The sequence below is a fragment of the Heterodontus francisci genome, chromosome 18, assembly GCF_036365525.1.
Source record: "Heterodontus francisci isolate sHetFra1 chromosome 18, sHetFra1.hap1, whole genome shotgun sequence".
NCBI classification, from domain to species: domain Eukaryota; kingdom Metazoa; phylum Chordata; class Chondrichthyes; order Heterodontiformes; family Heterodontidae; genus Heterodontus; species Heterodontus francisci.
Window position 1 is genome coordinate 28,131,804 of NC_090388.1, and position 12,504 is coordinate 28,144,307.

Genomic DNA, 12,504 nt, shown 5'->3' on the forward strand with positions numbered 1-12,504 from the left:
GGTTTGTGAGAAAGCAAGAGAAAGCCAGTCAGGAGAGAGGCTTTCTTGTTCCAGGTTCAGTTGCAATCTGCAGTCCGTCTTCAAACTGTTCTGTGAGCACAATTCAAAACTCCAATTTGGCCAGCAGGTTAGTTATGTGACTAACCCATTATTTGGGACCAACCGCTCCTGTGGTTTGTGGATTTCAAAGTTCTTGGTTGGGGCGGTGGAGGGTGGTGTAGTGTTGTCTCTTACACCGACATGATGTGGATCACCATTGCCCAGACCAATCTCTGTTAATTGAATCAGTGAGCATTCCCAGTGTCTTTTCCTAGGCGACTGTCTCTTACTATGCAAATGCTTTCTAGCTACTGCTGATCTCTTTAAACAAGTCATCTCTTCACTCCTGCAACAGTTTAAAATTAATGTTCATGTGCCTCATTCTAGGCAGGTGGGGGTCTTCATGACAGTATGAAAAGTCTTAAGTACAACTTGGCAATTTTTTTTGCAAAACTGTTTAAAAATACTCAAATCAATTTTAATCTGCTGTGTGACTGTTCTAATGTCTAGCCTACAGATCACAGCTTCATGTAGGTTTTTTATGAGAAGTAAATTGGAATGGTATGTTGCAATGTAACCGCTAGAAATAGATGAAGAGGCAGAATATGCAGTTTATTTTCAGTTATCTAAACATAATGGTTGCACGTTTTGTACAAAAGTTCTTAAATAATATCTGCAATAGAGTAATAGAAAACAAATTTTTGTTTGTGTAATATTATGACAAATGTTCTAAAATTGACAATTGAACGATTGAGTTATTTAACTATTGTAAATGTTGATCTTCCCACATTTAAGTTAGGAACTATGTAGTACTGAAAACATCCATGTACTTATTTCATCTTTAATGCTTGCAAGCTTTTAAACCCTAATTTCCCATTTAACTGCTTTTTCTGCTTATTGCTGATTGAGAGTTACTGAAAATTTTCTCTGTGCCGTTTGGTTAGGTTTTACCGGAAAGTCACCCAAGAAAATGCGTGGCATGACTCGCTGCCATACACGCCGGCAACTTAGTGCACAATTTGAGTTGTTTTTAGTAGAATTGCAGACAGCTGGAATCATACCCGAGAGTACTGAAATTGACTGTGACATGATTGCCAAGAAAAATACCAAATGTGTATGTAACAGACTCTCTTTCAACTTTAACTCTCTTGCTCGAGTGACACTACATTGATACTACAGGATTGTCTTGATAATTGATCTTTTGATAATTCTAATGATCATGTAATTGTACCTTTCAATGTTGCTGGGTTGATTGAAATCATGTTTAATAGGCAAATTATAGCTGATAGGGGGACTTGTACATCCTGTGCTTCCAGTGAGGAGCTGAACTCACAGGGACAGTGGATGAGGGAATTATGACTTAAATACTGTGGTTCTATTCTCTGGGAGAATTACCCGTCAGATTTTCACATCAATTTGTTATCACTTGAATTTGGAATCTGCTACATAACTATGGTGATCTCTGTGATTGAATTTCAGAAACAGTGTGGGAGCACCTCAAAGCAGTCAAATGTCATTGGTTTGGCTTTGCACCTCTTGTAGTATAATTGCAACTCATGCAATATGAAATTTAATTTAATTTTAAAGTTCAAAAAGTGTCTTTGCTTTAAGATTTTCTGCCCCAAGCATCTCTTATTAGCATTTAGATTGCATGAGTGGAGCTGTATATATAAATATAAATTCAAACAACTATGTTTTTCCTGATTGCAAACAGTGCAAAAGCAGCTCACACCATAATTAAGTTGCTACTTTACACTACTTTTGCTTCTGTGTGAAGCTGTTTTGAGTATTTATCAAATAGGAAATCATAGTATTACTTAGAAGTTAGACTCTTGAATGCATTGATGTCAGGAGGTGTAAGATTTCCTTCAGGAAATTTCATACTCATTTTAAGACTATAAAATTCCCATTTTTTGTTTTCAAATCCCTCCATGGTCTCACCTGTTCCTATCACTGTAACCTCTATGACTCAGTCTTACAACCTCCAAAAACTCTGCATTCTTCCAGCTCTGATTTCTGGACGTCCCCGATTTCCCTAGCCCCACCATTGGTGGCCCGCTTTCAGCTACCTAGGCCCTAAGCTCTGGAATTCCCTCCCTAAACCTCTGTGCATCTCTCTGCTCCTTTAAAATGCTTCTTAAAACTTCTCTCTTTGACCAAACATTTGGCAACCTGTCCTAATTCCTGTTTATGTAGCTCACTTTGATAATGGTTCTGCGAAGTGCTTTAGGGCATCTTACTATATCAAAGGTGCAAGTTGTCATTGTTGCATAAGCTGCACTCTAACTTCAGCCCAATGCAAAGCTACATTTTAAAAGTGTCCCCACTCCATTAGTTATAAACTTAATTTTAGGAGAAAGTGAATGCTGCCTCCACCTGCTGTCCACCTTGGTTTCTGACAGCATTGAAAAATAACTGTTCAACGAATAGAGCTCTGGGCTTATGTTCAAGTGCTCATGCAAAGTATTACTTTGTGGCTAACCCTGGTTTGACCCACAGCAAATGCACAATCTGCAATGTATCTCTGGTCTGTCAACTACTCTACAATTACCAATCTGAGACTGGTGGCTAGGGTATATTTGCAACCAGAGGAGGTACTGACATCAAACCAGCACCTGGATATAACAGAAATCAGAGCCTCTGAACAGTCATTTTGTGCTCCTGTGTTTTTTTTGCTCCGTTCATTCCCTAGTGCTATGCAGTTAGGACAACTCCCAAATATTACAAACGTTCATTCTGCTCCCTTCATAAGTTCTGATAATTTAAATTCACATTTTCAGTCCTGAATAAGGCTGGAAAGTTTCTGGTTCCATCCTTCAATTAAAGAGAAAATATCTAATTTTATGAGCAGCTGTAACCAGTGAATGTAGGGGAAAAGAGACCTTCAACTAAGTTGATAAGATTGGAAAATGGCCAGAATTGGAATTGCCAGGTCATTACAAAGATGAGATAAAGGTGCTGTGAATGGCTATGGAAAGCTGCATTTGTGACCCAAATAGATATTTTAATTGAACCATGGGTAGTGGTATTTATTTTAAGTATCTGCAGTTTATGCAGTCAATCACTCCAACTAGAGAGAATATAATTCTTCAATTACAATCCCTTAGGTAGTTTTATATTATGATGTTGTCCATCTGTCACAAATCATACAAACTCCCACAAGTAACTTAAAACTACAACAAGCTCCACTCACCTACTGTGCTTCATAATTGACTTCCTCCCATCAGACAGTTTTTCATTTGTAAGGTACATTTGTGGGAACTGTCTTCCATCTGCCGATGAACATTAGCCTTTTTCATTAATCCTTTTTTTGATATTACCAAAATATCTTTACATTCTTATAATACAATTGATATCCTCTTCTAAGCTTTCTGAAATAGGAGAATCATAGTTGTAGCATTACAAGCTGTAGATTCAAGAATTTTTATTCATTTTCAGGATTGCACTTTGAACCAAAACCAAATATAGGCCTAAATTAGAGTTAATTAGCAACGACTCCCATTAAAAAAAAAATCTTGTTCTGACGTGCATGAATCTTTAATAAAAAGACTTGCATTCATATAGCACCCTGCATGACCACAGGATGTCCCAAAGTGCTTTACAGCCAATGAAGTACTTTTTGAAGTGTACTTCTTGCTGTAATATAGAAAACATGGCAGCCAATTTGTTGACAGCAAGCCTCCACAAACAACAATGTAATATTGACCAGCTAATCTATTTTCGTGATGTTGATTGAGGAGTAAATATTGGCCAGGACACTGGAGATAATTCCCCTGCTCTTCTTCAAAATAGTGCCATGGGATCTTTTACATCCACCTGAGAAGGTAGTCAGTTTAATGTCTCAGCCAAGAGATGGAACTTCCAACAATGCAGCACTCCCTCAGTACTGCATTGAACCGTCAGCCTTGATTTTTGTGCTCAAGTCCTGGAGTAAAACTTTGAACCCACAAGTTAAAAAATAGTCTGGTAAACAGAGTATGGCATATTTATAAATCTGTTTATTTGCACATCACTGTTCACATTTTTCCTTTCGACTGATTCCCTCTCTCAATCCTCTGCATTGTTTAGTTTGATTATTGAGTCCCTTCCTCATCCCACTTCGTGCTCCAAAATTAAAACAGCAGTTCCTAAGGTCTATTTAAAAAAAAATAACATCACAACCATCAGTATATGTCCCTTAGGTCATAATTTTAGTAAGATTATGATGAATTGTTATTGTGTGATGACATTTTTTGCTGGCTAAATTATGTTTAACTAAATGGATAGATTACAGATCTGTACCAGTTATGTATCCTTCAACTTTGCAAATGCAACAATGATCCTTCAATTTTGGAAACATGATGATGAACTAGAATTACTTTGTCCTTCGGTGTTGTATTACTGAAAATGTAATTTGATATTAATTCTTTATTGATGGCAAATTATTAAAATGGTTCATTGGCCCAGATTTTGCAGTCAGCGGTGAAGCAATAGTGCTTATCACTGACCTGAAAGGAAGTGGCACAGAAAGATCTAGCAATCTCTGTAGCTTGGATTCCACCTTTCCCGATGTTAATTTGAACTTGTCAGCAAGTCAAGGGGATGTCCAGGCATCCAGCAACAGTGATATCATCAATCACAGTAAACAGCCAATAATATTGAAGTATTCTCACAGACAGCAAATCAGGAAGTAAAATGCACATTTATCCTTCACCTCATCAATTGTACAGAGCGTGAAATTAACATTTCAATAAAGAAATAAAGATTGGGATATTACACAAATGTAAAGTTTTTCCAGGGCCAGAGAGATTGCTCAGCAATAGATATAACTTAGTATGCCATTAAAAACCAGTTACACCTCATTAACAAGGTGTGACTTTTTTAGTTTTTTACAGTGATATGACAGCTTAAAAGGGGAATTTCTCATCAGCTAAGTATTCAACAGCGCACCCAATTGATGACCAGGGATTCACTGATGGCAATTTCTGGATTTCAGTGTTTAAATGTGCATGTGCGGACACCAGATGTTATTGTTAGTTTTGCAGGATAATGACAGAAAATGCTAAAGGTTTCACTGTCATTGCAACTGCAAAGTCTGGGCCAGTGTACTTGTGTGATTGTTTTTCTTCAATTGATCACCTGATAGCAGTATTATTTACTGATTCTTGACAATGAATGCTTCAGTTACACGATGACTTATGCTGTGTGGAATGCATTTTGATTTGTACTTTAGATAGCTGAACTTTTATGGAAGCTAATAGTACATGACATTCGGTTCACCTGGGAACGATCAAGTCAACTGCAGCTCGACAATGACAAACTGGTGTGCTCTGTTTGTTTCAAGGTACAAGAGTGACTATTCATGCTCTACAAGTGTTCACAGCTGCTCATTCAACATATTGCTATGGAAAAGGGACATAATCTATTTGTTTCTTGAATGTCCAATCTATTCATTCTTAATGAATCTTTTACATTTGGTATACTGAGGTTTGAAAATTTGACAGATACTTATATAATTGCTTTTGAATATATTGTTGCAATATTTCTGTCTATTCCATAATTTTCTACATGTTATAAACTTTGAGATTAACTTTGAAAGTCTTCTTTTGAATTAAACTTAGTATATTTGTTAAAATAGAATTGCTAACAGCATGCTCATTAAGCCAAGATACTGGCTGGAATTTTACACCCTCCACAAACAGCAGGAAAGTGATGGGGTGGGGTGGAGTGTAAAATGGAGCGGGAGGCTCAGGGGGCCCTTTCCGACCTGTCTCCCGCCTCTGCTGCCACTTTACGCAGGGCAGCGGCAGCGAAAACCGGCCCACTCGCCCCAGACCAATCAAGGCCCATAAGTGACCACTTAAGGGCCTCCACCCGCCACCGCGGGGATTTTACCCATGGCCAGTCGGGTGGCCCAGGCCTGAGAGAAGCTGCCTGACAAAAGCAAGCGGCTTTCTGACGGCCTGAGGAGGGGCCCTCATGATCAGGCACCCTGTGCCTGACAGAGGACTGCCTTGCTACCCCAAGCACCCCCAGCACTCAAAACGCCCCCCCTGCCCCCCAGTCAACCACCCTCGCCTTGCCGAGGCCTGACCGATCACCCCTAGCGAGGCACCAAAAGCTTACCTTGGGTTCCGGGGCTCCCCGACATCTTCTTTGCGATGGCTCGGTTGCAGTCCCAGCAGTGGCTACTGCTCCCTGTGACGCTGCTGGGACAGAGGGCTGCTGGCCCTCTGATTGGCCGGCAGCTCCATTAGGCAGGAAGTCCCGCCTAAGACCAATTAAAGGCTTGGGAACTGAAAAATGCAGATCTGATTCCCAGGCCAGGTGGAGGCAGGTTCGCCACCAACATTTCAGTCGGAGGACAGCTCCGATCCACCAAGGGTAAAATCCCAGCCACTGTCATTCTGTGAAAAGCTTAGATTAAAAACAATTCTCTTTATATTTTACATGACAAAACATATACAAAAATATCTGTGAAGCAATTTGCTGAATATAGTTAAGAGCATGGTGATACATGTTTCCTGGAATTATGTCATTGTTTTCTATGGTAATTGTGGAATGGGGTCCAGTTTCAGGAGACTGTATTATGTTTTGGATTTAGTGGATCCCAAATGTTCAATCACCAGAGCAGCAGAAGGATAAACAACAAGCAAGAACACCTCTGTCCTTTTTTGATGGTCTTGAATCCTCATTAAGTGCTACAAAAAGATGTTCCATTTCTTCTCTGGTCGAATCATTACATTTGCAGGATTTTGAGCTTTTTCCAGGTAATTTGTAGCAATCTTAGATTTTAAACAAGTTTACTGTTTTTCTTATTTTATTCATTGATAAATTGAAGTCTATTTAACTAGTCTATTTAACAACATAAGAAATAGGAGCAGCAGTAGACCAGAGCCTTCAATGCCATTCAATACGATCGTGACTGATTTTCTGCCTCAGCTCAACTTCCCTGCCTGTTCCCCCTATCCCTTCATTCCCTGAGAGATATGTACATACATACAAATTAGGAGCAGGAGTAGGCCATTTTGGCCTCTTGAGCCTGCTTCACCATTTGATAAGATCATGGCTGATCTGAAAATGGCCTCAACTTCACTTTCCTGTCTGCCCCCATAACACTTGACTCCCTTTCATCAAGAATCTATCTAACCCAGCCTTGAATATATTCAATGACATACTCAGCCACATAGGAAGAATTATTTGTGTAGTAAAATTATAATTATATTCTTTTTGAATACATTTACAAATTTTATACACATACTAACTAAAGCAATTCTTACCCCATTCCCCAGCGTAAAAACTGGAAACTCCTCTTTACAAAATGTCATGTGTTCATATTGCTGCTGTAATGGAAAACTATGCCAAGAATAGTTGAAATGGCTTATTTGCTGTATTAAAAAGCATGCCAGTTTTCAGAATGGGATCTCATTGAAATATTTTACATGAAGATGTCAGTCACTATGACCTGATATCTAGAGGAAGAATAAATTGTATCTTGATTATTTTTCTTTCTCACTGTGTATGAGTGAATGAAATTTTGTGAGGTAAAGCACTGCTGCTGTGGAGTCTCTCTTGACAGGAGCATGGAATATTTGGCAAGCAACTTGACATGTCCAATTCCTAGGTAATAATCAGCACCGGGAGCACAGCCTCACAAAAGTTACCAGAATGTTTCTATGCTAGAAATTCCAGTTGTCCAAGGGTTAAAAATGTATAATTTAATTTTTATTGTATTCATTCTGTCTCAAAGGTCGTGAAGTAGCTAAAACCTTTAACAAGAAGATTCCGAAAGAAGGCTGGGACTATTATCCTTCTGCTGTTGAATGCATTCTGGATCTCATTAATGCCCATCTGCAGGTGCTGTTATTCAATACAGAGGGTATTTTTTTCATACAGCCTCAGTACCATCACTGAATTGATACAGAAAGTAATTGCTGTTGCAATATGAATGAGACTTCATCACTTGGACATTGCTGTCCAGTATTGTAAAAAGGAAAGTTGATCCCAAGTAGATGTTAAACTGTCAAAGGATTTCTCTTTGAATATTTTTGATTAGACCATCACATTAACTGAGGCCAATCAAGGTACTTTATAACAAAATGATATTTGTTACCCATCACTTTACCATTGCTCAGAAAATAGCTGACGACATTTTAAATTTTTATTATGGTGCAGCCAAGGAGGTTCAGAGACTTGCAAGAAGCACCTGCCTGTTGTCAGCCCCACGCTGAAAGATTATGTTCCTACTCAATGCTGCTAAACTCTCAACTTCCTCAATGTTCCGATACTCTCCTCATCCTCAATGTTCCTATAATCTCCACCTCCTCAATGTTCCTACACTCTCCTCATCCTCAATGTTCTTATAATCTCCACCTCCTCAATGTTCCTACACTCTCCTCATCCTCAATGTTCCTATAATCTCCACCCCTTCAATGTTCCTATACTCTCCTCATCCTCAATGTTCCTATAATCACCCCTTCAATGTTCCTAAACTCTCCACATCCTCAATGTTCCTATAATCTCCTCCTCCTCAATGTTCCTATAATCTCTTCCCCCTCAATGTTCCTATAATCTCCTCCTCCTCAATGTTCCTATACTCTCCTCCCCCTCAATGTTCCTATACTCTCCTCCTCCTCAATGTTCCTAAACTCTCCTCCTCAATGTTCCTATACTCTACTCCTCCTCAATGTTCCTATAATCTCCTCCTCCTCAATGTTACTATACATTCCACCTCCTCAATGTTCCTATACTCTCCTCCTCCTCAATGTTCCGATATATTCCTCCTCCTCAATGTTCCTATACTCTCCTCCTCCTCACTGTTCCTATACTCTCCTCCTCTTCAATGTTCCTATACTCTCCTCCTCCTCAATGTTCCTATACTCTCCTCCTCCTCAATGTTCCGATATATTCCTCCTCCTCAATGTTCCGAAACTCTCCTCCTCCTCACTTTTCCAACATTCTCCTCCTCAGTGTTCCTATACTCTCCACCTCCTCAATGTTCTTACACTCTTCTCCTCCTCAATCTTCCAACACTCTCCTCCTCAGTGTTCCTATACTCTCCTCCTCAATGTTCCTATACTCTCCACCTCCTCAATGTTCTTACACTCTTCTCCTCCTCAATCTTCCAACACTCTCCTCCTCAGTGTTCCTCTACTCTCCTCCTCCTCAATTTTCCAACACTCTCCTCCTCAGTGTTCCTCTACTCTCCTCCTCCTCAGTGTTCCTTTACTCTCCTCCTCCTCAATGTTCCTACACTCTTCTCCTCAATGTTCCTATACTCTCCTCCTTCTCAATCTTCCAGCACTCTCCTCCTCAGTGTTCCTATACTCTCCTCCTCCTCAATTTTCCAACACTCTCCTCCTCAGTGTTCCTTTACTCTCCTCCTCCTCAATGTTCCTACTCTCTTCTCCTCCTCAATGTTCCTATACTCTCCTCCTCCTCAATTTTCCAACACTCTCCTCCTCCTCAATGATCCTAAACTCTCCTCCTCCTTAATGTTCCAATACATTCCTCCTCCTCAATGTTCCTACATTCTCCTTCTCAATGTTTCTGCATTCTCCTCCTCCTCAATATTCCTATACTCTCCTCCCTTCCTCAATTTTCCTCCTCCTCAATGCTCTTCTACTCTCCTCCTCCTCAATGTTCCTAAACTCCCCTCCTCAATGTTCCTAAACTCTCCTCCTCCTCACTGTTCCTATACTCTCCTCCTCCTCACTGTTCCTACACTCTTCTGCTCCTCAATGTTCCTATAGTCTCCTCCTCCTCAATGTTCCTACACTCTTCTCCTCCTCAGTGTTCCTATACTCTCCTCCTCCTCAATTTTCCAACACTCTCCTCCTCAGTGTTCCTTTACTCTCCTCCGCCTCAATGTTCCGACACTCTTCTCCACAATGTTCCTATACTCTCCTCCTCCTCAATATTCCTATAATTTCCTCCTCCTCAATATTCCTGGACATTCCTCCTCCTCAATGTTCCTAGACTCTCCACCTCCTCAATGATCCTATCATCTCCACCTCCTCAATGTTCCTATACTCTCCTCCTCCTCAATGTTCCGACACTCTTCTCCTCCTCAATGTTCCGACACTCTCCTCCTCCTCAATGTTCCGACACTCTCCTCCTCCTCAATGTTCCTATAATCTCCTCCTCCTCAATGTTCCTATACTCTCCACCTCAATGTTCCTATACTCTCCTCCTCCTCAAGGTTCCTATACTCTCCTCCTGCTCCTCAATGTTCCTATAATCTCCTCCTCCTCAATGTTCCTATACTCTCCTCCTCCTCAATGTTCCTACACTCTTCTCCTCCTCAATGTTCCTATACTCTTCTCCTCAATGTTCCTATATTCTCCTCCTCCTCAATGTTCCTACACGTTTCTCCTCCTCAATGTTCCGACACTCTCCTCCTCCTCAATGTTCCGACACTCTCCTCCTCCTCAATGTTCCTATAATCTCCTCCTCCTCAATGTTCCTATACTCTCCTCCTCAATGTTCCTATACTCTCCTCCTCCTCAATGTTCCTATAATCTCCTCCTCCTCAATGTTCCTATACTCTCCTCCTCAATGTTCCTACACTCTCCTCCTCCACAGTGTTCCTATACTCTCCTCCTCCTCAATGTTCCTATAATCTCCTCCTCTTCAATGTTCCTATACTATCCTCCTCAATGTTCCTATACTCTCCTCCTCCTCAATGTTCCTATAATCTCCTCCTCCTCAATGTTCCTATACTCTCCTCCTCAATGTTCCTACACTCTCCTCCTCCACAGTGTTCCTATACTCTCCTCCTCCTCAATGTTCCTATAATCTCCTCCTCTTCAATGTTCCTATACTATCCTCCTCAATGTTCCTATACTCTCCTCCTCCTCAATGTTCCTACACTCTTCTCCTCAATGTTCCTATACCCTTCTCCTCAATGTTCCTATACTCTCCTCCTCCTCAATGTTCCTACACTCTTCTCCTCCTCAATGCTCCTATACTCTCCTCCCCCTCAATGTTCCTATACTCTCCTCTGCCTCAATGTTCCTAAACTCTCCTCATCAATGTTCCTACACTCTCCTCCTCCTCACTGTTCCTATAATCTCCTCCTCCTCAATGTTCCTATACTCTCCTCCTCCTCAATGTTCCTATCCTCTCCTCCTCAATGTTCCTACACTCCCCTCCTCCTCAATGTTCCTATAATCTCCTCCTCTTCAATGTTCCTATCCTCTCCTCCTCCTCCTCCTCAATGCTCCTAAACTCTCCTGCTCCTCAATGCTCCTATACTCTCCTCCTCCTCAATGTTCCTAGACTCTCCACCTCCTCAATGATCCTATAATCTCCTCCTCCTCAAGGTTCCTATACTCTCCTCCTGCTCCTCAATGTTCCTATAATCTCCTCCTCCTCAATGTTCCTATACTCTCCTCCTCCTCAATGTTCCGACACTCTTCTCCTCCTCAATTTTCCGACACTCTCCTCCTCCTCAATGTTCCGACACTCTCCTCCTCCTCAATGTTCCGACACTCTCCTCCTCCTCAATGTTCCTATAATCTCCTCCTCCTCAATGTTCCTATACTCTCCTCCTCAATGTTCCTATACTCTCCTCCTCCTCAAGGTTCCTATACTCTCCTCCTGCTCCTCAATGTTCCTATAATCTCCTCCTCCTCAATGTTCCTATACTCTTCTCCTCAATGTTCCTATATTCTCCTCCTCCTCAATGTTCCTACACTCTTCTCCTCCTCAATGTTCCGACACTCTCCTCCTCCTCAATGTTCCTATAATCTCCTCCTCCTCAATGTTCCTATACTCTCCTCCTCAATGTTCCTATACTCTCCTCCTCCTCAATGTTCCTATAATCTCCTCCTCCTCAATGTTCCTATACTATCCTCCTCAATGTTCCTGTACTCTCCTCCTCCTCAATGTTCCTACACTCTTCTCCTCCTCAATGTTCCTACACTCTTCTCCTCCTCAATGTTCCTATACCCTTCTCCTCAATGTTGCTATACTCTCCTCCTCCTCAATGTTCCTACACTCTTCTCCTCCTCAGTGTTCCTATACTCTCCTCCTCCTCAATTTTCCAACACTCTCCTCCTCAGTGTTCCTTTACTCTCCTCCTCCTCAATGTTCCGACACTCTCCTCCTCCTCAATGTTCCGACACTCTTCTCCTCCTCAATGTTCCTACACTCTTCTCCTCCTCAATGTTGCTATACTCTCCTCCTCCTCAATATTCCTATAATTTCCTCCTCCTCAATATTCCTGGACATTCCTCCTCCTCAATGTTCCTAGACTCTCCACCTCCTCAATGATCCTATCATCTCCACCTCCTCAATGTTCCTATACTCTCCTCCTCCTCAATGTTCCGACACTCTCCTCCTCCTCAATGTTCCTATAATCTCCTCCTCCTCAATGTTCCTATACTCTCCTCCTCAATGTTCCTATACTCTCCTCCTCCTCAATGTTCCTATAATCTCCTCCTCCTCAATGTTCCTATACTCTCCTCCTCAATGTTCCTACAC

At 41.2% G+C, this 12,504-nt stretch overlaps 1 protein-coding gene across 1 annotated transcript in view; it reads left to right on the plus strand.

Moving 5' to 3' along the window:
* LOC137379829 (putative ankyrin repeat protein RF_0381) overlaps positions 1-12,504 on the plus strand; it is a 214,984-nt gene that overhangs the window by 18,371 nt on the left and 184,109 nt on the right. Inside the window, exons 4-7 of the mRNA XM_068051208.1 lie at positions 984-1,153; positions 5,252-5,362; positions 6,623-6,788; positions 7,769-7,875. Coding sequence (XP_067907309.1) covers positions 984-1,153; positions 5,252-5,362; positions 6,623-6,788; positions 7,769-7,875 — 554 coding nt within the window. The remainder of the gene's footprint in view (positions 1-983; positions 1,154-5,251; positions 5,363-6,622; positions 6,789-7,768; positions 7,876-12,504) is intronic.